This window comes from Mustela nigripes, chromosome 9 (assembly GCF_022355385.1).
Source record: "Mustela nigripes isolate SB6536 chromosome 9, MUSNIG.SB6536, whole genome shotgun sequence".
In the NCBI taxonomy this organism is placed as follows: domain Eukaryota; kingdom Metazoa; phylum Chordata; class Mammalia; order Carnivora; family Mustelidae; genus Mustela; species Mustela nigripes.
In genome coordinates this window covers 74,259,666-74,282,892 of record NC_081565.1, presented here as the reverse complement: position 1 = coordinate 74,282,892, position 23,227 = coordinate 74,259,666, and the positions used below count along the sequence as shown (strand labels likewise).

At 38.0% G+C, this 23,227-nt stretch overlaps 1 protein-coding gene across 4 annotated transcripts in view; it reads left to right on the top strand.

Moving 5' to 3' along the window:
* Window positions 1-1,136: 1,136 nt before the first annotated feature.
* VPS13A (vacuolar protein sorting 13 homolog A) overlaps window positions 1,137-23,227 on the top strand; it is a 223,361-nt gene continuing 201,270 nt past the window's right edge. For all 4 annotated transcript variants that reach the window (XM_059411819.1, XM_059411818.1, XM_059411820.1 and 1 more), the window contains exons 1-5: window positions 1,137-1,516; window positions 14,691-14,734; window positions 16,770-16,812; window positions 20,581-20,676; window positions 20,944-21,045. In XM_059411819.1, the coding sequence (XP_059267802.1) occupies window positions 1,417-1,516; window positions 14,691-14,734; window positions 16,770-16,812; window positions 20,581-20,676; window positions 20,944-21,045 (385 nt within the window). In that variant the 5' untranslated portion in view covers window positions 1,137-1,416. The remainder of the gene's footprint in view (window positions 1,517-14,690; window positions 14,735-16,769; window positions 16,813-20,580; window positions 20,677-20,943; window positions 21,046-23,227) is intronic.

The following is a 23,227-nucleotide window of genomic DNA, read 5'->3' as shown; positions in this document are numbered from 1 at the left end:
ATCCCAGGACCCCGGGATCACAACCCGAGCCGAAGGCAGCGGCTCAACCCACTGAGCCACCCAAGCTCCCTGGGGTAGTGGATTTCTTATAGGAAATGCAATGTACTGCTTTTCCTGTTGGGCCTGTAACTGATGATTCTTTCCCCTTGAGACTTTTCTGTTAAGGGTCCGTAATTTGCAATTCTTCCTGTGATCAATGTTGAGTGCTAAGACTCCCTAGCTTCCCCTTCTAGCCTTTCCCTTTAATGTTCAGGATGCACAGAGAACAAGTTCAAAGTACATTCCTACATCTTAAATCCTTAAGAGCGTGCTGATTAATTACAGTTCTCCGTACTTCATAGCCAGCATCTCTGTAAGCTCAGGCATCTGGTCTTGTGTCTTATATAAGACCAAATGGGGGTGGGAAGGGGCCGAAAGGGTTTTAATTATTATGTAGTTTAGGTCAGTCATTTCGTAAGGCTCAAGGGTTGGGTCTAAGTATCATAGTATTTCTTGAAGGGTGCTCAGCAGTTTCTGAACTAGCTGTCTCTGAATTTGAAGGGACTTCCTAAGGGATGAAAGGAGGCTCCCCGTGAATAACTTGACCAAAAAAAGAATGCCATCTCAGATGCAGAGACGGAGGGCGTGACACTCCAGCGCCGAGTTTACTCTTCACTGCCCTCTCCCCGCCTTCCTGGCACGATTTGCAGCTGGGTAAGTCAAGTCACCCGACGGGCATCCTGGCCTCGCGCTCCGAGCACCGGGTGGGGCAGTTACGGGCGTCCAGACACAGGCCGGCCGGACTCAGGAACCTGTCATAATGTGGGGGGGCTCCCTCGGACCCTCCCTTGGGACGCCTGCGGACTGCCCGCGAAAAGACTGGAATCTGCCCACGCTTGGCTTAGGTGCAGGTCCTACTGGTCCGCGTGCGGGGTCGCCTCCCCAGAAGGGCGACGGGCGTTCCCGGGCAGGTGTAACCGCCGCGCCCGGCCCCGCCCCCGCCGCGGGTCGGGACACTGATGGGCCGGTGAAGGCGGGGTCGGGGGAAAAAACTGGCGGCTCCTTACGCTCGTCCCGTTGCCTGGTGACGGGGAGGAGGCGGAGCCAACGAGCTAAAGGAGGCGGGGTCTGCACGGAAGGGGCAGGCGTCAGAGAGGCGGCCGCGCAGCCGCCCTTTCTTCTCTCCCGCAGGCGCGCCGGGATCCGCGCCTTGCTTCGCCCCCGCCCTGGAGTCCGTCGTGCGCACGCGCGGACCGAGTGGCCGCCTCCGCCCCTCGCACGGCTCGCGGCTGGGTTCGTGTCCGGCGCCCGGGCAGATACTGTGGGAGACGTCCGGGAGCCGGTGAACCGAGCGCTCTCGAGGGAGGGCGCGGGAGGTCGGGCGCTGGAAGAAGGACCGCGGGGGAGCGGCTGCCGTGTCCACCGCGGCTGCGGAAAATGGTGTTCGAGTCGGTGGTCGTAGACGTGTTGAACCGGTTCTTGGGGGACTATGTGGTGAACCTGGACACGTCCCAGCTCACTCTGGGCATCTGGGGAGGTAACGAGACCGCCGCCGCCCCTCAATCTCGTTTTCCTTCCGGCGCCCGGTTGCCGGAGCCCGGCTTTGCTGTCTCGGGGCCTGGGGCCCCTCGCTCGCCGGGCGCCACCACCTGCCGCCGCCCGCCTCGGGGTTAAATTACGTCAAACCCGGCGGCAGTTCCAGGGCCTGTGCCCGCCAGTTGTTCGTATTCTGTCAGGAGGGGGATCGGGGGCCGTGCGGGATGAAAAGTCCCCCTTTTCCGAGCCGGGCGGCAGCGGGGACCCGCGGCGGACTCCGAGGGCGTGGGGGGCAGATCGCGCCCAGGCGCCGTTCCCAGCCCGTCGCCCCGAGCTGTCCCGCTTCAGGTGTGCGGGGCGTGGGCGAGGCCCCGAGACGCCCCCGGGGTCCTGTTGTACCCCCTGGGGTTATGACGGAGGCTCGGGAGAGCCCACGGAGGGGCGCACGTTGCCTCGCACGTGAAGACAAGGCGCCGGTGACCGAAGACGTCCTCTCGCCTCCCTCCTTCCCCAGCCGGCGCGTGTGGCTAACCGTGGTGTCCGCTCGGCTCCCCTCTGCGGCCGCGCCGGCCGGATTCGGGTTGCTGGCCTGGCTTCGGCTGATAACAGAAAGCGAAACTCCTGTGCACCATCAACTCAAATGATGGGCTGTTTTCTGTTCACAGCCCGACACCCAGGAGTGGGTCACGCTTGCAAGGCTTTGGGATTTTGTGGGTCAGAGTGATTGCTTCTTAAGAAACGAGGTGCGCTGTGCAACGTCTCAGACCTACAAAGGACGGGGAGGAACGTGCACTTAGAATGCTTAGATGAAGGACCAAAGCTTTACTTTGTATCCGTGCACTTCGGCGCTCTATCTTATTTGGAGAGTTATTATTAGTGCTTTCAGCTGTTTTTGTCTTCTACCCTTCTTTATCTTAAGCACCCGTTGTAAATTAGATTCCTTTCCCCTACGAAATGAATCTCCTAGGCCAAAATTAGGGTTATTTATTTATTTATTTATTTGGACTTAACTGTTACTATGTACACACTTTCAACCCTCTTCTGAGCTACTCGTTTATCTTGATTTTTCTCCTTTATGAAAGCGTGTGAGTAGATCATTAGTTTGATAGAACCTCTTGTTACTGCTGTTGGTGTCTAGTACCATGACAGAGCATGAACTTCCTGCAAGAACTAGGGACGTGGGCGCCAGCTCTGCATCTCTGACCCGTATCAGAAACTTGAAGGTTGTTTTATTTGTTTTGCTTCTCATTTGCAGAGTAAAAATAATACTCTTTGTCTTCACACACCTCAGAAGGAAGCCTTGAAAACGTTTTGTAGTGTGCTTTGATCTGTAGTGGAAGGTTGCTTCTGCATTCCAGGCGGGATCTGTGTAGAGTGTGATTTATGCGTGAATTTATTTAAAATTGTATACAGTAAAATTCACTCTTGTGATGTACGGTTCTGTCTTTCTTGACAAGTGCAATGTCCCGGAAAGTATCCACTATCACACTCATTCCAAAAAGTTCCTCAGGATGCCAAAATTCCCTCTACAGCCCCTTTTCAGTCTACCCTTTCCAGCCCCCGTATTTCCTGGAAACCACTGATCTGTTTCCATCCTTACGTTTTGTCTGACCATCTGTCCTTTCTTTCTTTCAAAATATTTTATTTATTTATTTGACACACACACACACACACACACACACACAGAGAGAACACACAAGGAGGCAGAGCAGCAGGGAGAGGGAGAGTAAAGGGAGAAGCAGGCTCTGCACAGAGCAGGGAGCCCAGTGCCCAGCTAGATCCCAAGATCCTGGGATCATGACCTGAGTGGAAGGCAGAAGCTTTAACGGACTGAGCCAGGGAAGCGCCCCAGTTTTGTCTTTTCTAGAGTGCCATATAAATGGAAGCTTTTGGGGGGTCTGATTGCTTTTACTTGGTTTCACTCTTTTCACTTGTTACATAAAGTGAATTTGAGAGTCATCCATGTGTTGCATGCACCGGTATTTCATTCCTATATTTTTTGAGTGGTTTTTTTTTTTTTTAAGATTTTTAAATTATTGGACACAGAGAGAGCAATCACAAATAGGCAGAGCTGCAGGCGGGGGCGGGGGAGGGAGCAGGCTCCCTACTGAGTAGGGATGCCCTATGCGGGACTGGATCCCAGGACCCTGAGATCATGACCTGAGCCAAAGGCAGAGGCTTCACCCCCTGAGCCACCCAGGCGCCCCTTGGTGTTTTTTATATGGCTGTGTTCTAAATGTTTATCTGCTGGTTTCCCTTCCTGGCCATTACGAATAATAGAGCTGTTAATAAACATTCATGTACAGTTTTTTTGTGTGAAAATAAATTTTTGTTTCTCTTGGTTTAATGCCTGAAAGTGGGATTGCAAGGTTTTATGGTAAATGAACATTGAACTTCTGTGAAACTATGGAGCTGCTTTTCAAAGCAGCTGTACCATTTTGCAATCCCGCCAGCATTGTTTGAGTGCATAGTTGCTCTGCACCTTCACTAGCATTTAGTATTGTCATTTAAAAAACTTTTCTTAAGCCATTCTAATAGGTATATAGTGCTAAAGTATTGTGGTTTTAATTTGCATACCTTGATTGATTAAAGATGTTGAGCATCTTTTCATATTCTTTGCTGTTTATATAGTTCCTTCGCTGAAGAGTCTGTTCAGATCGTCAGCTTATTTTAAACTGACTTTTTTTCCTTTATCTGTTGAGATTAATTTACATACCTTTAAGTTTACCATTTTAAAAATGTTACTTGTTAGCATAGTTGACATACAATGTTATATTAGTTCTAGGTGTGTAACAATGATTCGACAATTCTAAAGGTTATGAAATGCTCACCATGATAAATGTTGTCACCATCTGTTGCCTTACAGTATCACAGTATTGACTTCCTTCTGTCTGCTGTATTTTTTCTCTTGAATTCACCCTTCTGAAATGTACAATGAAGTGTTTTTTATGATGGTCACAAAATTATGCAACTATCACCACTAATTCTCGAACATTTTCAACACTCCCAAGTAAACCCCATCCATATCCATTCGCAGTCACTCTCAAATTCTCTGCTGATCTCCCGAACCCCACCTCCAGCAATTACTAATCTACTTTATGTCTCTATGGATTTACCAGTACTGGACATTTCACTTAAATGCAGTCATGCAGTGTAGATGGACTTTTGTTTCTGGCTTCTTTCACTTTGTTTTTTTGAGCTTCGTGTTGTAGCATGTATCACTTTTTTTTTTTTTAAGATTTATTTTATTTATTTATTTGACAGACAGAGATCACAAATTGGCGAGAGGCAGGCAGAGAGAGAGGAGGAAGCAGGCTTCTCGAAGAGCAGAGAGCCTGATGCGGGGCTTGATCTCAGGACCCTGGGATCATGACCTGCGCTGAAGGCAGTGGCTTAATCCACTGAGCCACCCTGGCACCCCAGCATTATCACTTTTTAATGACAGAGTAATAATCCATTGTGTGAATAGATCACATTTTGTTTATCCATTCACCAAGTTGTCATTTAAATTATTCCTACTTTTGGGGTTTTATGAGGAATGCTGCTAAGAACATTCATATATACAAGTTTTCTTGTGGGCATATGTTTTAAGTTTTCTTGGTATATGCCTAGATGTAGAACTGCTGAATCATATGGTAACTCTGACTTCTACAAAGGAACTGCCAAACTCTTTTACCAAAGTATTTTCTTATTGTTAAGTGTTGAAAGTTCTTTACATATTATGAGTAAAGAGTCCTTTTGTCAGATAAGTGATTCGAAGATATTTTCTTTCATTCCCTTTCAAGTCTGTCTTTTGCAAAGCAAAAGTGTAATTTTTCGATTTAAATTTAAAATTTCGATCAAGTCCACTGTAGCAGAAACTTTTCATGAGTCATGCTTTGGTGTATATATGAAATCTGCCTTCCCAGAAGTCAAAGATTTTCTCCTGTGTTTTCTTGGAGAAGTTTTATAATTTAAATGTAGATTGCTGATCCATTTTTATATAAGGTGTGGTATAGGTTGAAGGTTGATGTTCATTTGTTTGTATGTGGTTGCAAATGTCCAATTGTTGCAGCACCACTTGCCGAAAGGACTATCGTTTCTCCATTGAATTATTTTTGCACTTTTGAAAAAAATTGGACTTTATATTGTATGGGTTTATTTTTGGATTGTAATGTTTTGATAATACATGTGTCCATTATTTCAACAATACCACACTTGTCTTGATAACTCTTGCTTTATAGTAAGTCTTGAAATCAGGTAGCAGGATCCGTCTAACTTTGGTAGTTATGAAATTTTTTAAACAACATATTAGTGTTTTATGTATAGAAGTTGGTTATATTGATAAATGAAGCTTTTAGTGCGTAAGAAATCCTTTGAGGATTTAAAAAGCAGTAATTTTTTCTTTTAAGATTTTATTTATTTGACAGAGATCACAAAAAGGCAGAGAAGCAGGCAGAGAGGAGGAAGCAGTCTCCCTGCTGAGCAGAAGCCTCATGCGAGACTTGATCCCAGGACCCTGGGATCATGACCTGAGCCGAAAGCAGAGGAAAAAGCAGTAATTTTGATAAACTTAAAAATACTTGAAAATTTCAGTAATAGAAACTAGATGCTGCATAGGAGAATTGTAAGACATAATATTTTGTAGTCTAATATCAGAAAGACCTATTGGTTTTAAATGTATGCTTTTGCTAGGTATCTGTAATCAGCTAATTTCACTGTTAGCATATTAATAATGTTAATTAGTATTCAGAAGTTACATGGGTGTCTTCAAATCTAAGAATGGGTAGTGTTCTGAAAATTTGTTTCTGAGACAATTTTTTGGAACTTGAGATCCATTTTTCCTTGGAGATACTGTTATATGAATGAAGAGTTTCTAAAAATTGATGTACTTACAATGTAGCAGAACAGTGGTAGTATAGTGGGCCCTATAGGAAGTAGGCTGAGTGCAGGAAGCATTTATTTTGTGAGAAGGGAAAGAGGAATTGAACTTTATCTCACACTCTTGGTGAATTTTGATATTGGTATCCTTTGTATGCACTGCTATTTATAATTCTCCACCCCTTTTTATAAGTCATCTACTTAGGGAGGTAGTGGTGCTTCATAGATCATGCTGAGATTCATCTTCCATCTTTTCTAGGCAATCTAGAATTTCAAGAGCTAGGCTGCATCAGAATCAGCCATATGTGTTTGTTACGGATACAGATTTCTGAACTGTTGTCCAGAGAGTATAATGGATTTATGTGACATAGAAATGGATTTATGTGACATAGTACACCAAAATCTTTTTTTTTTTTTTTTTTTTTTTAAATAACGCAGGATTGTGATGGACAGCTAGGTGCATTTTTAGAGCACTTTCAGGCAAAAGTATTAGAAATTCAGACACAGAAGCAATGTGATAGAATTACCATTTGTAGTGCAAGGAATACTGTACTTTATAGCTCCTTCTGTAGTCTTGTTTCGTCTCTCTCTCTGTTTTCTTTAAAATTATAAAACTCATAAATTTGCAGGTTTTTTGTTTGTTTGTTTTTGGTTTTGGTGGTGGCTATTACACCGACATTGTTTTGCAACCTTAGAAACTTCGATTTCTTGTTTTTGTTTTTAACTAGCATATTTTATTTTTGAAATGTTGTTCAGGGGAAGGGTCAGAGAGAGAGGGAGAGAGAGAATCCCAAACAGACTCTGTGCTGGGGCACAGAGCTGGATTTGGGGCTCCATCTCACAACTCTTAGATCAGGACCAGAGCCGAAACCAAGAATGGGTTCCTCAAACGACCGAGCCAACCATGTACCCTATTTCTTCTTTTCTAATATATGCATTCAGTGGTAAATTCCTTTCTAAGCCTTGCTTTTGCTGCATGTCCAATTATGAAAACTGTATTTTCATTTGATTCAAGATACTTTGCAGTTTCTTTTGAGATGACTTCTTGGGCGCTGTGTGCTTTTAAATTAATATTTATTAAATCTTCAGATATTTTGTGAGTTTCTAACTTTCTTTTTGTTAACTGATTTCTAGTTTAATTCCACTGTAGTCTGAAAGCAGATTTTGTATGGCTTTAATCCCTTAAATTTGTTAATGTATGTTTTATGGCCCAGAGTTTGGTTTACTGTGGTGAATGTTCTGTGTGAGCTTGAGAAGAATATGTATTCTGTTATTGTAAGAAATGTTCTGTAAGAGGCATCATATAATATTTGGTCTTCTGTGTTTGGCTTATTTCATGTATTAGCGTAATGTCTTCAGCATTCATCTGTTGCAGCATATATCAGAATTTTACTCATTTTTAAAGCTGAACATTATTTATTTTTTGTATATATCCCATTTTGTTTCTCTGTTCATCTGTAAATAGACAACATGGGTTGCTTCTACCTATTGGCTGTCGTGAATCATGGCCCTACAAACATCAGTGTGCAAATAGATCTGTTTTGGTATATACCCACAAGTGGAATTGCTGGTTAATTCTTTTTTTTTGAGGAAGTGTCATACTCCTTTCCAGATGTACCATTTTACATTTTCACTAACAGTGCAAAAGGGTTCTAATTTCTCCACATGAGCTCAGAAACACTTGTTATTTTCTATTTTATTCATAGTAGCCATCCTCATGGGTGTGAGGTACTATCTCATTTTTACTGACTTGCATTTCTTTGATGATTAGTGCTGTTGGATATCTTCTCATTGGTTAATGGCCATTTATAGGTCTTCTTTGGAAAAATGTCTTTTGAAGACCTTTGGCCGCCCTTTAATTGGGTTGCCTTTTTTTTTTTTTAAATAGAGTTGTAGGAGTTCTTTATATACTGATACTGACCTTTTATCAGATAAGTGATGGGCAAATACTATTGCCTTTTCATTGTTGAGAATGCCCTATGATGCACAAAAGTCTTTACTTTTGATGAAATCTAGCTCATCATTTGTTTTTCCTGTGCTTTTTGGTATTATAATCATCCAAAAGAAATCATTGCCAAATTGACTCATGGAATTTTTCACTTATGTTTTCCTTTTAGATTTTTATAGTTTTCAATATGAAATTTGAGTCTTTGATCTACTTTCAGTTAATTTTTGGTTATGTTTTATGGTAACCCAGCTTCATCTTTTGCAAGTGAGTATCATTTTCCAGCAGTTTTTCGTGACATTTCCAAGTTGAATGATCTTGGCAGCCTTATCAAATTCATTTGTCTGTATATGTGAGAATTTATTTCTCATCTCTTGTGTTCTGTTCCATTGGTCTGTGTGTTTGTATATGGTACCACACTGTTTCAATTACTATGTTTTCGTATTAAGTTTGGAAATCGGGAAGAGTGAGACTTCTGGTTTTCTTCTCCCCGCCCCATAAAACAAAAGATTGTTTTAACAATGGAGGTGTCCCTTGTGATTCCATGTGAATTTAAAAATGGATAAATATTGTTTTTCCCCCCCTGTGGGACAACATCCTTTAACTAATCCATTTTTCTTTCTTTTTTTGAAGATTTTTATTTATAGATTATTCATTTGAGGGATAGAGAACAAGCAGGGGGAGGGGCAGAGGGAGAGGGAGAAGCAGGTTCCCTGCTAGGCAGGGAGCCCCACGCAGGACTCAATCCCAGGACCCCAAGATCACAACCCGAACTGAAGGCAGGTGCCCAACCGACTGAGCCATCCTGGTGCCCCAAATATTGGGATTTTAATATTGATTGTATTGAGTCTGTAATTTGCTTTGGGTAGTATTTTCGTCTTAACAATATTAAGTCTTCCAGTCTATGAATATGGGATGGATGTCTTCCAGGTTCTGTGTGCCTTTAATGTCGTTCAGCAGTGTTTTATATAAAGTTTGAAGGTACAAGTCCTTTGGTTAAGTTTATTCCTAAGTGCTTTATTATTTTCCATGCTATTTAATTAATTAATTTTATTTTATTTTTAAAAGATTTATTTATTTATTTATTTGACACAGAGTTCACAAGTAGGCAGAGAGGCAGGCAGAGAGAGAGGGGGAAGCAGGCTCCCTGTTGAATAGAGAGCCAAATGCGGATCTCGATCCCAGGATCCTGGGATCATGACCTGTCTAAAGGCAGAGGCTTAACCCACTGAGCCACCGAGGCACCCCAAGATTATCCATTTCTTGATGATTCATTAGTAGTAGGGTGTGTTTTTCAAGGACTTTATCCATTTGATCTAGGATATCCAGTTTGTTGATGTACTGTTGTTCATAGTACTCTTATAATCTTTTTTATTTTTCTGTAAAATTGGTAGTATCCCCTCCTAGATTCCTGATTTCAGTTGTTTAATTCTTTTCTTTTTCTTAGTTTATGAGCTAAAGATTTTTGAGGAGCCAGATTTTGATCTCAGCAGTTTTCTTTATTGGGTTTTGTGTTCTCCATCTTATGATTTCTGTTCTAAACTTTATTCCTTCTGGTAGCTATGGGTTTAGTTAATCTCTGTTTCTTTCAGGTACAAATTTAAGGTGTTAATTTGGGATATTATTTTTTAATGTGAACACTTACAGCTGCTAAGTATTTCCAGGACTGTCTTTACCACAGCCTATAAATTTTGGTATGTTGTGCTTTCATTTTAATTTTTCTTAAGTTTCAAAAGTTTTTCTTGTGATTCCTTTTTTCTTGCGATATCTTCTAAAAGATACTTTATAGGATTTCAGTCTCTTAAAATTTAGATTTTTGTTGTTGTTGTTGCCTAATATATGGCCTGTCCTGAAGAATGTTCCATGAGTACTTGAGAAAATTGTGTATTTTGCTCTTATTGAGTAGAGTGTTTCTTGTATGTTTTTAAAATTCAGCTTGTTTCCTTCTTAATCTTCTCTCTGGAGGTTCTGTCTGTTATTGAAGTTGTGTGCTGAAACCTCCTACCATTACTGTAGAGTTGTTTCTTTCTTCTTATCTGTCATTGTTTGCTTCAGATTGTGCTCTTGTGTTTGGTGAATTGAATTTAGTGAACGGACACTTTTATCATTAGATGACGTCCCTCTTCACCTCTTCTAATAGCTTTTGACTTACAGTCTCTTGTCTGGTATATGTATAGCCACATCTGGTCTCTTGTTATTATTTGCATAGGAAATCTTGTGCAGTTTTTTTCACTTAAATTTTAACCTTTCTATGTTCTTAGAGCTATAGGGCCATCATGTTTTGTTTGGCTTTAAATACATTCTGCCTGTGTCTTTTGAGGGGGGAGTTTAAACTGTTTACATTTATTTATTTTCAAATTTTTATTTAAATTTAATTAGTTCACATAGAGTGTAATGCTAGTGTTAAGTGTAGAATTTAATATGCAACACCCAGTGCTCATCACAACAGGTGCCCTCCTTTATCCCCATCACCTATTTAACCCATCCCCCTGCCCACCTCCCCACAGTAACTGTTAGATTGTTCCGGATAGTTAATAGTGTGTTTCTTGGTTTGTATATTTTTATTTATTTTTATTTTTTTATTATTATTTTTTAAAGATTTTATTTATTTGACAGACAGAGATCACAAGTAGGCAGAGAGGCAGGCAGAGAGAGAGGGGGAGAAGCAGGCTCCCTGCTGAGCAGAGAGCACGATTCGATTCGATGTGGGGCTCCATTCCAGGACCCTGGGATCATGACCTGAGCTGAAGGCAGAGGCTTTAACCCACTGAGCCACCCACGTGCCCTCGGTTTGCATATTTTAAAAATCACTTATTTCTTACTCCTGTGTTCATCTGTTTTGTTTCTTAAATTCCACATAAGAGTGAAATAATATGGTATTTCTCTCACTGACTTATTTCATTTAGTATAATACTCCCTAGCTCCATACATGTCTTGAAAATGGCAAGATTTCATTTGGTTTTATGACTGCATAATATTTCATTGTGTATGTGTGTACACACACACACACACACCATACCTTCTTAAACTGTTTATGTTTAAAGTAATTACTGATAGGGAAGGCTTACTATTTTCACTTTGTTAATTATTTTCTGCATGTCTTATAACTGTTTTAACTTACTTTTTCCCTTTGTATTCATTCTTTTTAGTGATCCGGTTTTTTTTTAAGTCATGCATATACTTTCTTTTTTTATAATTTTTTAAAAGATTTTATTTATTTATCTGACAGAGATCACAAGTAGGCAGAGAAGTAGGCAGAGAGAGAGAGAGGAGGAAGCAGGCTCCCTGCTGAACAGAGAGCCAGATGCAGGGCTCGATCCCAGGACTCTGGGATCATGACCTGAGCCAAAGGCAGAGGCTGTAACCCACTGAGCCACCCAGGCGCCCCAGTGATCCGTTTTGATTTTATTTCCTTTTTGTATATTCTGTAGGTATTTTTTTTGTGGTTCCACAGGAATTACATATAATATCTTAATGTATAAGAATATATCTTAAACTGATACCTAATTTTAATCTCATACAATAATTTCACTTTTTTACAGCTTGCGTCTCCAACTTTGTTATTGATGTAATAGATGACATTTTTACACATTATGTAACTATAAACAGAGTTACAATCTTTAAGTTCTTTTGTTTTTAAAATTTTAATTAAAAATTTATAATTTATAAATTATATATATTATGTACAATATATAAAATTATATAAATAAAAATAAATATAACATTTAAATTAAATTTAAATTAAATAAATATGAAATTTAAATAAAAATTTAAATTAAATTTTAAAAAATAAAGAATAAAATATGGAGTTACAAAGTAAAATTATAATAGTTTTCATATTGTCCATGCACTTGCCGTTACTGTAGTAACTTACCATTACTACAGCTTTGAGTTACTACCCAGCATCTTTTCTTTTCTTTTTTTTTTTTTTTTTTTTAAGATTATTTGGGAGAGAGCGTGTGTGTGCATGAGTGCAAGGAGGGGCAAAGGGAGGGAACCTTCAAGCCGATTCCCTGTTGAACATGGAGCCCAGTGTTGGGCTGATCGTATGACCCCTGAAATCAGGACTTGAGCTGGAACTAAGTCAGACACTCAACTGATTGAGCCACCTAGGTGCCCGATGCCCAGCGTCCTTTCTGTTCAGCCGGACGGACTCTAAGGTTTCTTATAAGACAGATCTACTGTTCGTGAACTCCCTCAGGTTTTGTTTATCTGAGAGTATCTTAAGATTTTCTCATTTTTAAAAGAAGATTTCATTTATTTATTTGACATACAGAGATCACAAGTAGGCAGAGAGACAGAGAGAAGAGGAGGCAGGCTCCTTGCTGAGCAGAGAGCCTGATGTTGGACTTGATCCCAGGACCCTGGGATCCTGAGCCAAAGGCAGAGGCCTTAATCCACTGAGCCACCCAGACACCCCAAGATTTTCCCAGTTTTTGAAGCACATGTAATACTTTGTTGAATATAATGTTCTTGGTTAACTTCTTTTTTCTTTAACCACTCTAAATATATCATTCTCTGTAAAGTTTCTGCTCAGAAATCCAGTGATAATCTTCTTGAAGATCTTGTGTAGAAGTCAAATCACTTTTGCTTTTAATATTCAGTGTTGCTGATGATCACGTTTCTTGGTTGAGATTCTTGGATTTCTGTATACATAGCTTTCCTCAAATTTGGGAAATTTTTGGATGTTACTTCAACTAAGCTTTCTGCCTCTGTCCTCCTTTTGGGACTCTCATAATGCTATTGATGCATTTAAACATGTTGTTCATAAGTCTATTTGGCTCTGTTCACTTTTTTCTTTTTCTTTTCTTTCTTTCTTTTTTTTTTTTTTTCCATCACTACATTTTCAGGTGATAAGTTTTCAAGTTTGCTAATTCATACTTTGTCTGTTGGAGTCTGTTTTGGATGTTCTCTGGTGAAATTTTCAATTCAGTTATTCCTTGTACCTCTGTTGGGGAATGTGTGTGTTTTCTCTGCCTTTGTTCAAGATTTTTCTTTTTGTTGTTTCTGGCTTAATTTACATACAGCATTGTGTAAGGTTAAGGTGCACAACATATTGATTTGCTTTGTGTGATTATGGTGGTAGCTTCACTAACATCTCTTTCATGTCACATGATCATCATTTCTTTTTTGTGGTTCAAACATTAGAGATCTAGTGTCTTTGCAACTTTGAAATACATTGTACAGTATGGTTGGTTATAATGCACTGTGGTGTGCATTAGATTTCCAGAACTTAATCATTTCCTAGTTGTAAGTTTGTATCTTTAAACATAATTTCCCCAGTTCCCCCATGTCCTAGCCCCTGGTAAACAGGATTCTACTCTGTTTTTTAAGAGTTCAAGCTGTTTAGATTTTACATATAAACAATATCATATTATATTTCTCTTTCTATGTCTAAGCATAATGCTACCGAAGTCCATCAGTGTTGTCACAGATGGCAGGATTTCATTCTTTCTCATGGCTGAATAATTTCTGTTGCATGCATTTATACAATATCATATCTTTATCCATTCATCTGTTGATGGACAGTTAGGTTGTTTCCTTATCTTGGCTCTTGGGAAAAATGCTGCAATAAACATTGGAGTGCAGATAATCTTTTCAACGTCCTAGATTTTTTTTTTTTTTTTTTTTGCCCCATACCCGGAAGAGATATTTTTGGATCATATTCAAGTTTTTTGTTTTGTTTTGTTTTGTTTGTTTTTTTGATTTCCTGTAGTTTGGTTATGATATGCTTAGTTGTAAATTTTTTGTTATTTCCCTGCCTTGTGTTCTGAGTTTTCTGGATCTGTGGTTTGGTGTTTTTAACATTAATTTTGGAAATTTATCAGTCATTAATACTTCATATATTTGCTTCTCTTTTTTTCCTTTTGGTATTCCTGTTGAGCATATGTTACAGCTTTTACAGTTGTCCTGTGGTTCTTGGACATTACTATTTTTTCTTTTATTTTTCTCCTTGCATCTCAGGTTGGGAAATTTATATATATATGTATCTTCAAGCTCACGGATACTGGATCTTATAAATTTTCAGTTGTTCATCATAAGTATATTTAAATACAGCTCTTTTTTTTCATATTTGTATTTTATGCAGCTTTACTAGAGTCCTGTTATTTGTATATTTCTGATTAAAATGTTTACATTACAGTGGGCTATAACCACTGAGGTGAAAATATACAATAAATGATGTTTTGGTCAAACATAACATTCTTAGACTCTAAGTTGAAGAACGAGGGTGAGCTAATAAGATTACAAATTATTTTGTTTTCTATATGCACATCATTTATATTTTTTCTTTCCTTTATAACATTTAAGGATGAAGTATGCCTTTTTAAAATGAAAGATACTTTAATATTACTTTTTAAATCTTTTTTAGGAGCTGTGGCCTTGAAGAATCTTGAAATTAAAGAAAATGCTCTGGTAGGTTTTTTTTTTTCCTTCCGTCTTAGGTTCTGTTTATTTTAGAGAGAAAGAGTGTGAGGTGGGGAAGGGTAGAGGGAGAGGGAGAGAGAATCTGCACAGAATATTCCCTGCTGAGTGGGTAGCCTGATGCATGGCCCAATCCCGTGACCCTGAGATCGTGACCTGAGCCAAAATCAGGGGTCAGACCCTGACTGAGCCCCCAGGTACCCCTGTGGTAGGTTTTGAGTATAAAAAACATATGTTTATAACTATGTAGACTTCTCGATTTACTTTGTTATCTTAAATTATTCAAACTTTGAGAAAACCTTTTAAAAATAATTTTTGCAAAATGTGGATTTTATAAAGTGGACTTTTCTTCTCCTTAAAAAGCACAAACTGACAGTATAATTTTCCCCATTAAAAATTTCCTAATTTTTTTTCTTTCTAGATGATGTTATTTTAAATGGTTAATTGATCTTTCCTGTAGTCTTCAATTTTTTTGATGCCATGGTAATCATTTTTTACCCAAGAATTCAGTGATACTAATTAAATTTATGATTTGTACAACTATCATCCAATATTTTTTTCTGTAACTTTTCCCTAGGTCAAAGGAAGCCCTATAACCATTAAGAAATAAGTCCCTATTCCGGTTCTGTGTAGACCCTGTTAACCGCTAATCTACTTTCTGACTCTCTGAATTTGCCTATTCCATATAGCTCACATAAGTAGAATCATGTTGTGTCTGCCATACTCTATTCAACGTTTTTCACTTAGCATAATTCCTTGTTTGTATCAGAACATTATTTCTTTCCGTGGCTACATAATTCCGCTGTATCTATATGCAGCGTTTTCTTTATCCATTCATATATTGATGGACACTCCAGTCGTTTCTGCCTTTTGGGTCTTGTGAATAATGTTGCTGTAACGTTGGCAATATACATGTCTGTTCAGTTACCTATTTTCCGTCCCCATGGGTAAATGCCTATTAGTGGATTTTATGGTAATTTTGTGTTTAGCCTTTTTAAGAACTGCCATTCTGTTTTCCATGGTAGCTGAACCATTTTATATTCCTATCACCAACACAGGTTGTTTTGTTTCTCCACATTTTTGCTAATGTTTATTTTTTTAGTATTCTTTTAAAAAAATTTTAAGTATAATCTCCCCAGTATGGGGCTCAAATTCATGACCCCAAGATCAAAAGTCACATGCTCTACTGACTGACTCAGCTAGGCACTATTTTTTATTTTTTGATAATACCTTAATAGATATCTTCATAGATAACTTAACATATTTATATCTTAATAGATATAAAGTGGTATTTGTTTTCCCTCATCCGATTATGATTTGCTAAGCTTATCCCCATTTGCGTTGCCTTATGCCTCTGTTGACTATGTCCTTTGTTCTAATGTTTTCAATCTCAGTGAAATTTCATCTGTTTTATTTTGTTGCTCATGTCTTTGTTATATCCAAGAAGTTGTTGCCAGATCTGATGTCAAGATTTTACCAAATATTTTCTTCTAAGGGTTTTGTAGTTTTAGTTCTTATGTTTAGGTCTTATATTGATTTTGGGTTAATTTTTATATGCAGTTATAAGGTAAGGGTCTAAATTCACTTTTATGTGTGGATATTGAGTTTTCTCAGCACTACTTAATGAAAAAGTTGTCCTTTTCCCTGATGGATGGGGAGAAATTTTTTGAGGATATTTTTTGCAAAATGGAGTTTTAACCTCTCTGTGAGGACCAACTTTTAGTGAAATTTCCCACCACCCCTCCTCCCCTCATACAGTGTAAAAGCAGTATGATTTTGGTATGGGTAACTTAGGTGGTCTGTATTACCATAGAGCTTTTCCCCTATCTACTTAAAAATGATTAGTCTCCCTGAATTTTGTGGATTTGAGAATATTACAGTTATGTATCTTTAAATAAGTGTTAAGGATAAAAAAAAAAGGTGTGAGTTAACGTAAACACTTTAAATAATTTTAGGAAAGAAAAAAGTGCCTTCTATTTTGTTGGCCTGCATATGTCCTAATATTTTATATATGATGTTTTTGTAGAGTCAACTGGATGTACCTTTTAAAGTTAAAGTTGGTCATATAGGTAAGCTTTGCTTATTATTTGAATGTCGTGCTTGCTGGGCATAGAGTAAGAATTATATACTTAGTATCTTTTTAATGTGGTATTTTTAATGTTTCCGAGCACTAATTGAAAAATCATATATTCTCATCTGGGTGGAACTTAGTTGTGTAACTTAAAAGTACCATGTGGTCCATATATCCCTTGATTAAAAACTCTGAAATTATACATCTTGTTAGAGTGTTAAAAATGATTTAATTGAGAGCCAGTTTGTTTAATAGCATAACTATCTTGGTTTCTTAGGTTTCTGACCAGTTACTGCTGTACTCTGATAGATCGTGGGTCTGTGGTCTAAGGAGTCAGGTACACATCTTCCAGATAGTGTGGCTGGGGACGAGTCAGAAACTTAGATTCTGAGGTAGTTTGCATGCCTCTGTCCTAGCCCCTGTCATTCTTTAATATCATTATTTATTTTTTTCTTCTATTATGACAGCACATTTCTTAAGTTGGTTTAATTTTTACTCTCACCACTTAGTACAATACCTGGCAAATAGTAGGGACACAATTTGTTGAGTGAAAGAAGTATACATTTCCAAATGGGTAGTATAGGATTACAACTAATTTTATAGAAACATATTTTCCAAGATTTTATTTATTTGGGAGAGAGGAGAGAGAATGATTTGACGAGGGGCAGGAGAGAGAGAATCTTTAGGCAGGCTCTGCTGAGTACAGTCAGTGGAGGGGCTTGATTCTATGACCTTGAGATCATTAGCTGAGCCAGAACCAAGAGTCATACACTCAACTGATTGAGCCACACAGGTGCCCCTCCCCTTGCTGTTGTTGAGTGTTGTTAATCTTACGCTCTTTCAGAGTTTCCTCATTTAGCATGCAAAATTACATATGTAGCAAGTATAAGAAACACATATGTATTTTAAAAGTAGTTATATTTATGTGGAAGATTTTTGGAATTGTCTTTTTTACTATTTTTTTGTATTTTCCAAATTTCCTGAAAGTATAAAGTCAAGTTTTATGAAAGCACTTTATACTGAGAGAAAAAAAATTTGAATCAAATTTACTGGTGAAAATGGAACATTATTGACTTGGTTTGTGTTTCTTTGATTACTTAATCTATTTTGTCATTGTTCTTTTTCTTTTGTTTATTTACTTTTTTGGATTCTTAATGGATATGTATGTGTGTAAGCAGTCTACCTGATAATCAGATTTGTCAATTATTTTTTCTAATGTGTTCATTCTGGTTATATTTTGGACTGTACACAAATTTGAAATGGTCATTATCTTCTCTGATTTTATAATTTAGAAAGTCATCTGTCTTTTAGAAATCAGATGGTTTGGTTCTTTTTCTCTGGATTGATATCGTAAGATGAAATCCTTTTTTCAGTTTAGATTTTTTTTAAACATGGAATTTTGGGGTTATGTAATGAGAAATGTCTATGTAGATTTTTTTCCCTTCCCCAGTTACTAACTAGCCATTGTGTTGTTAATCGTTCCCTTGTCAATTATGACAGCTATTTCTAAGTTATTTGACTCATGCTTTCTAAAAAATTTTAAAGTACTTTAAAACTATTCTGAAAGTTTTCTTTTTATGCCTCCCCCTCACCTCTGTTGTCACAAGACTAGAATCAGTATAATGAAGACCTTACAGCATATTTTTTAGTTTAAGAAATCTAATGCTTTAAGAAATACTTTGCTGATAGACTGTAGTAAAACATTTTCATTAGTTTGAATGATTTTCTAATCTTGTCCATGGTCTTTGATAATTACCATAGAAATCTGCGCATACACTTGCAATGATATTCATACACACATATTATGTATATAGTCTATATGTGAAAATACACTTTTCAGTTTTATAGTCTACACTTTGAAAGTGTCATATAAATACTAACAGTGATTTAGAGTATGAGTTGGGGAAATCAGAATTATAATAACAAGGGTTGTTGGTTAATTGCAGAAGAATACTAATGTTTGTGGTGAAGATTGTCATAAAGAGAAACTTACACATTTTTAGAATATCATTTGGTAGATTTTCCAACAGTTCTGATAGACATGATTTCCAATCATTACAACAAAGGCTTATTGTTTGTAGTTGTAAAATAGCTTTGTCACTTTGTTAGTTCTTCGAATGCCTGATAGAAAATAGGCTGGCCAAAGGAATATTGAAAAAGAACGCCAAAGTTGGTGGCATCACAATTCCAGACTTCAAGCTCTATTACAAAGCTGTCATCATCAAGACAGTATGGTACTGCCACAAAAACAGACACATATATCAATGGAACAGAGTAGAGAGCCCAGAAATAGACCCTCCACTCTGTGGTCAACTAATCTTTGACAAAGCAGGAAAGAATGTCCAATGGAAAAAAGACAGCCTCTTCAACAAATGGCGCTGGGAAAATTGGACAGCCACATACAGAAAAATGAAATTGGCAGGCGAGAATTCTACCACTGAACCACCCATGCCAGAAAAATGAAATTGGACCATTTCCTCACACCACACATGAAAATAGACTCAAAATAGATGAAGGACCTCAATGTGAGAAAGGAATCCATCAAAATCCTTGAGGAGAACCCAGGCAGCAACCTCTTCGACCTCAGCTGCAGCAACTTCTTCCTAGAAACATTGCCGAAGGCAAGGGAAGCAAGGGCAAAATGAACTATTGGGGACTTCATCAAGATTGAAAGCTTTTGCACAGCCAAGGAAACAGTTAACAAAACCAAAAGACAACTGACAGAATGGGAGAAGATATTTGCAAACGACATATCAGATAAAGGGCTAGTATCCAAAATCTATAAAGAGCTTAGCAAACTCAACACCCAAAGAACAAATAATCCAATCAAGAAATGGGGAGAGGACATGAACAGACATTTCTGCAAAGGAGACATCCAGGTGGCCAACAGACACATGAAAAAGTGTTCCACGTCACTTGGCATCAGGGAAATCCAAATCAAAACCACAATGAGATACCACCTCACATCAATCAGAATGGCTAAAATTAACAAGTCCGGAAACAACAGATGCTGGTGAGGATGCGGAGAAAGGGGAACCCTCCTACACTCTTGGTGGGAATGTAAGCTGGTGCAACCACTCTGAAAACAGCATGGAAGTTCCTCAAAAAGTTGAAAATAGAGCTACCCTACCACCCAGCAACTGCTCTACTGGGTATTTACCCTAAAGATACAAATGTAGTGATCCATAGGGGCACGTGCACCTGAATGTTTATAGCAGCAATGTCCACAATAGCCAAACTATGGAAAGAACCTAGATTTCCATTAACAGATGAATGGATAAAGAAGAAGTGGTATATATACACAATGGAATACTATGCTGCCATCAAAAGAAATGAAACCTTGCCTTTTGTGACAACATGGATGGAACTAGAGGGTATTATGCTTAGCGAAATAAGTCATTTGGAGAAAGACAACTATCATATGATCTCCCTGATATGAGGAAGTGGAGATGCAACATCGGGTTTTGGGGAGTAGGAAAAGAATAAATGAAACAAGGCGGGATTGGGAGGGAGACAAACCATAAGAGACTCTTAATCTCACAAAAGAAACTGAGGGGGAGGGGAGTAGGGAGAGGGTGGTTGGGTTATGGACATTGGGAGGGTATGTGCTATGGTGAGTGCTGTGAAGTGTGTAAACCTGGTGATTCATAGACCTGTACCCCTGGGGCTAATAATACATTATATGCTTATAAAAAAATTAGGCTAGCAATAAATGTGGTTGAATGAATAATAATATTTTTTGTCCTTATTCTAAAAATTCATGTAGGTAATCTTAATCTTACAATTCCATGGAAAAACCTGTATACTCAACCAGTTGAAGCTTTCCTGGGAGACATTTATTTACTCATAGTGCCTTCTTCTAGTAAGTCAACTTTTAAACATTATAACTTAAAGTACTTTTATTTGTGAGTGGAAGAATCTTTATATTTGATAATTATACTCAAAATACTTCTGGTGAATTTTTTGAGATACTTCTATATTTAAATTAGCATTCAGAAATTCACATTAAATTGATTTTTACTCCAAATTATTGCAGACTTTGAATTCATGATTATTTTCAAGGATATATTTTAGAATGGTTATGCTTAAAGTTAAAGTAACTAAGTATTCTTTTTTATGCTTCCTGTAGAAATAAAATATGATCCTTTAAAAGAAGAAAAACAACTCTTGGAAGCAAAACAACATGAACTTAAACGAATAGAAGAAGCAAAACAAAAAGTAGCTGATCAAGGTAAAGGAAACAGTAAATAAAAATGATAATAAGAAAAAGAGAAAAGACCTAAATATCACATATGAATATTATTTGTCTCTGGAGGCATTAAAATTATTTAGCGAATGAGGGAATCTTATTATGTGGGGAATTTTAATGTGGTTTGTATATTTTATCGTGTTTACAGAAATTCTATAGAAACTTACTCTATGACAATAAGTGTATGGTTAGTTTTTAAGTATAATAATTTTATCAAGTATATTTTGTTTTATAGCTTTAAAAAAATATTCGATTATATCACTTCTTAATTTTTTGGGTGTACCTAGTCCTTTGATATATTTATGTTTTCCCATATTTATTTGTTTACTTTTGGGTTCATATCTTTTCCTGTTCAGCCTAGACCAGAATAGTCCATTACTTTAACACTTCACTTTTCTCAGTGGAAGGGGTGTCCTGCAGAAATCTCCTTCTCTTCCCCTTGTGCAGTGGTCACTATCAGCCGGTACTTTTTTGTACTCTGTTCTCTCTAGTGTAGCTTTCTCCTTAGTATGGAAATATACTGTAATATGTTAATATGTCTTATCTTTAAACACAAAATGATCTTCCGAACCCAGTTATCTGCTTACCTTCTGTTCTCCCTCCTTCATTTAGTAGCTAACTATCTTACAAATATATGTATACTTACATTGCCAACATTGCCATGCATTTATTTGTTCAATAAAAAAGTGAAATCCAGAGTAAACATTTCACCTTTTGACAAAGAGGTGAAAACAGTAAAGGAGATTTAACAATAACTTCTGGTGACACTTCTTATATTGTTTTTTCTTCTCTCAGTTCTTTCATATCTAAAGTAGTTGCTCACCACTATGCCCAATCATTTTATTGTGGGCGCCTGGGTGACTCAGTTGGTTAAGTGTCTGCGTTCGGCTCAGCTCATGATCCTGGAGTTGTGGGAGCAAGCCCTGCATCCGGCTCCCTGCTCAGTAGAGAACCTGCTTCTCCCTTTGCTCATCACCCAACTCATGCTATCTTGCTCACTTGCTCTCTCTCAAAGAAATAAATAAATTCTTAAAAAGTCTGGCTAGTAGAACTGTCATCAGATTTTTCTTAGGAATAGTTTTGGTCACTTACTTTTTTATCCTTTGAATGGGCCATACCTTCCTGCTTCTTTATATGCCTTGTGATTTCTCATTAAAATCTGGATATTTGGATATAATCATGTGATACCTGTTAAAATGAAATTCACCCCATTACTATGGTTTTCTTTCTTTTTTTTTTAATGTTTTTGTTTATTATTTTTCATTTTTATAGGAGGTCCCTAGTCCAGGGATCAGTCTGAGGTGTAAATGTAAGGTATTCTCAGAACTTTTCTAAGCCTGAGCCTATTTCTTTTCCCCATTGAGCCGCCCAAGTGCCCTGATAATGGGTTTTTTTTTAGGGTTGGAGCTTTTCCTCTGTAAGGAAAATGAGGAAAAAAAAAAACAAAAGAGTTTAAAATGTTGTAAAATAATAGGTTGTGGGCTCTGAGCAGGGTAAGGAATTGAGAAGGAAACTACTGGATGGGGGAATGAAAATTTTGCATTGAACTGAATGAATAGATTCATAGAGCAAAGGATTTTACTAGGATGTGGTGGTAACCAATCAAATAAAAAAAATGCTGTGTCTTCAGAGAGCTTTTATTTTGTTTATTTACTAATTCTAAAGTCCTTTTATAGTTAAGTGTATTTATTCATCTGTTCACTGAATCTTGGATTTGATGTAAATATATCTTCATCAGCTTATCCTCCTTGGCAGTTGAATTAGGGAGTAGTAGGTCATTAGAAGAAAAGACAGATAATATGTGTGTACAGGTGGAACAGGACTAGAAATAGGAAATGAGGTAGTTTTCGTTGGCATTTTCAAATGGGGGAAAGGGGGATAGTAACTTGTGGTTATCAAAGGCGTATTCTTTTCAAAGATTATTTATCTCAGATCATGGGGTGGAGCAGCAGGAGAGGAGGGAGAATCGTTGGGCAGACTCTCCTCTTAGCACAGATCCCAATGCAGGGCTTGATCCCAGGACCCCAAGGTCTTGACTGGAGCAGAAATCAAAAGTTGGATGCTCAACCGACGGAGCCATCCAGGTGCCCCTCCCTCAAAGTCATGTTAAAAAAAAATTAGGAACTTCAGTCCTTTATTTTGTCTATCCCCTGGAAAGTTCTTC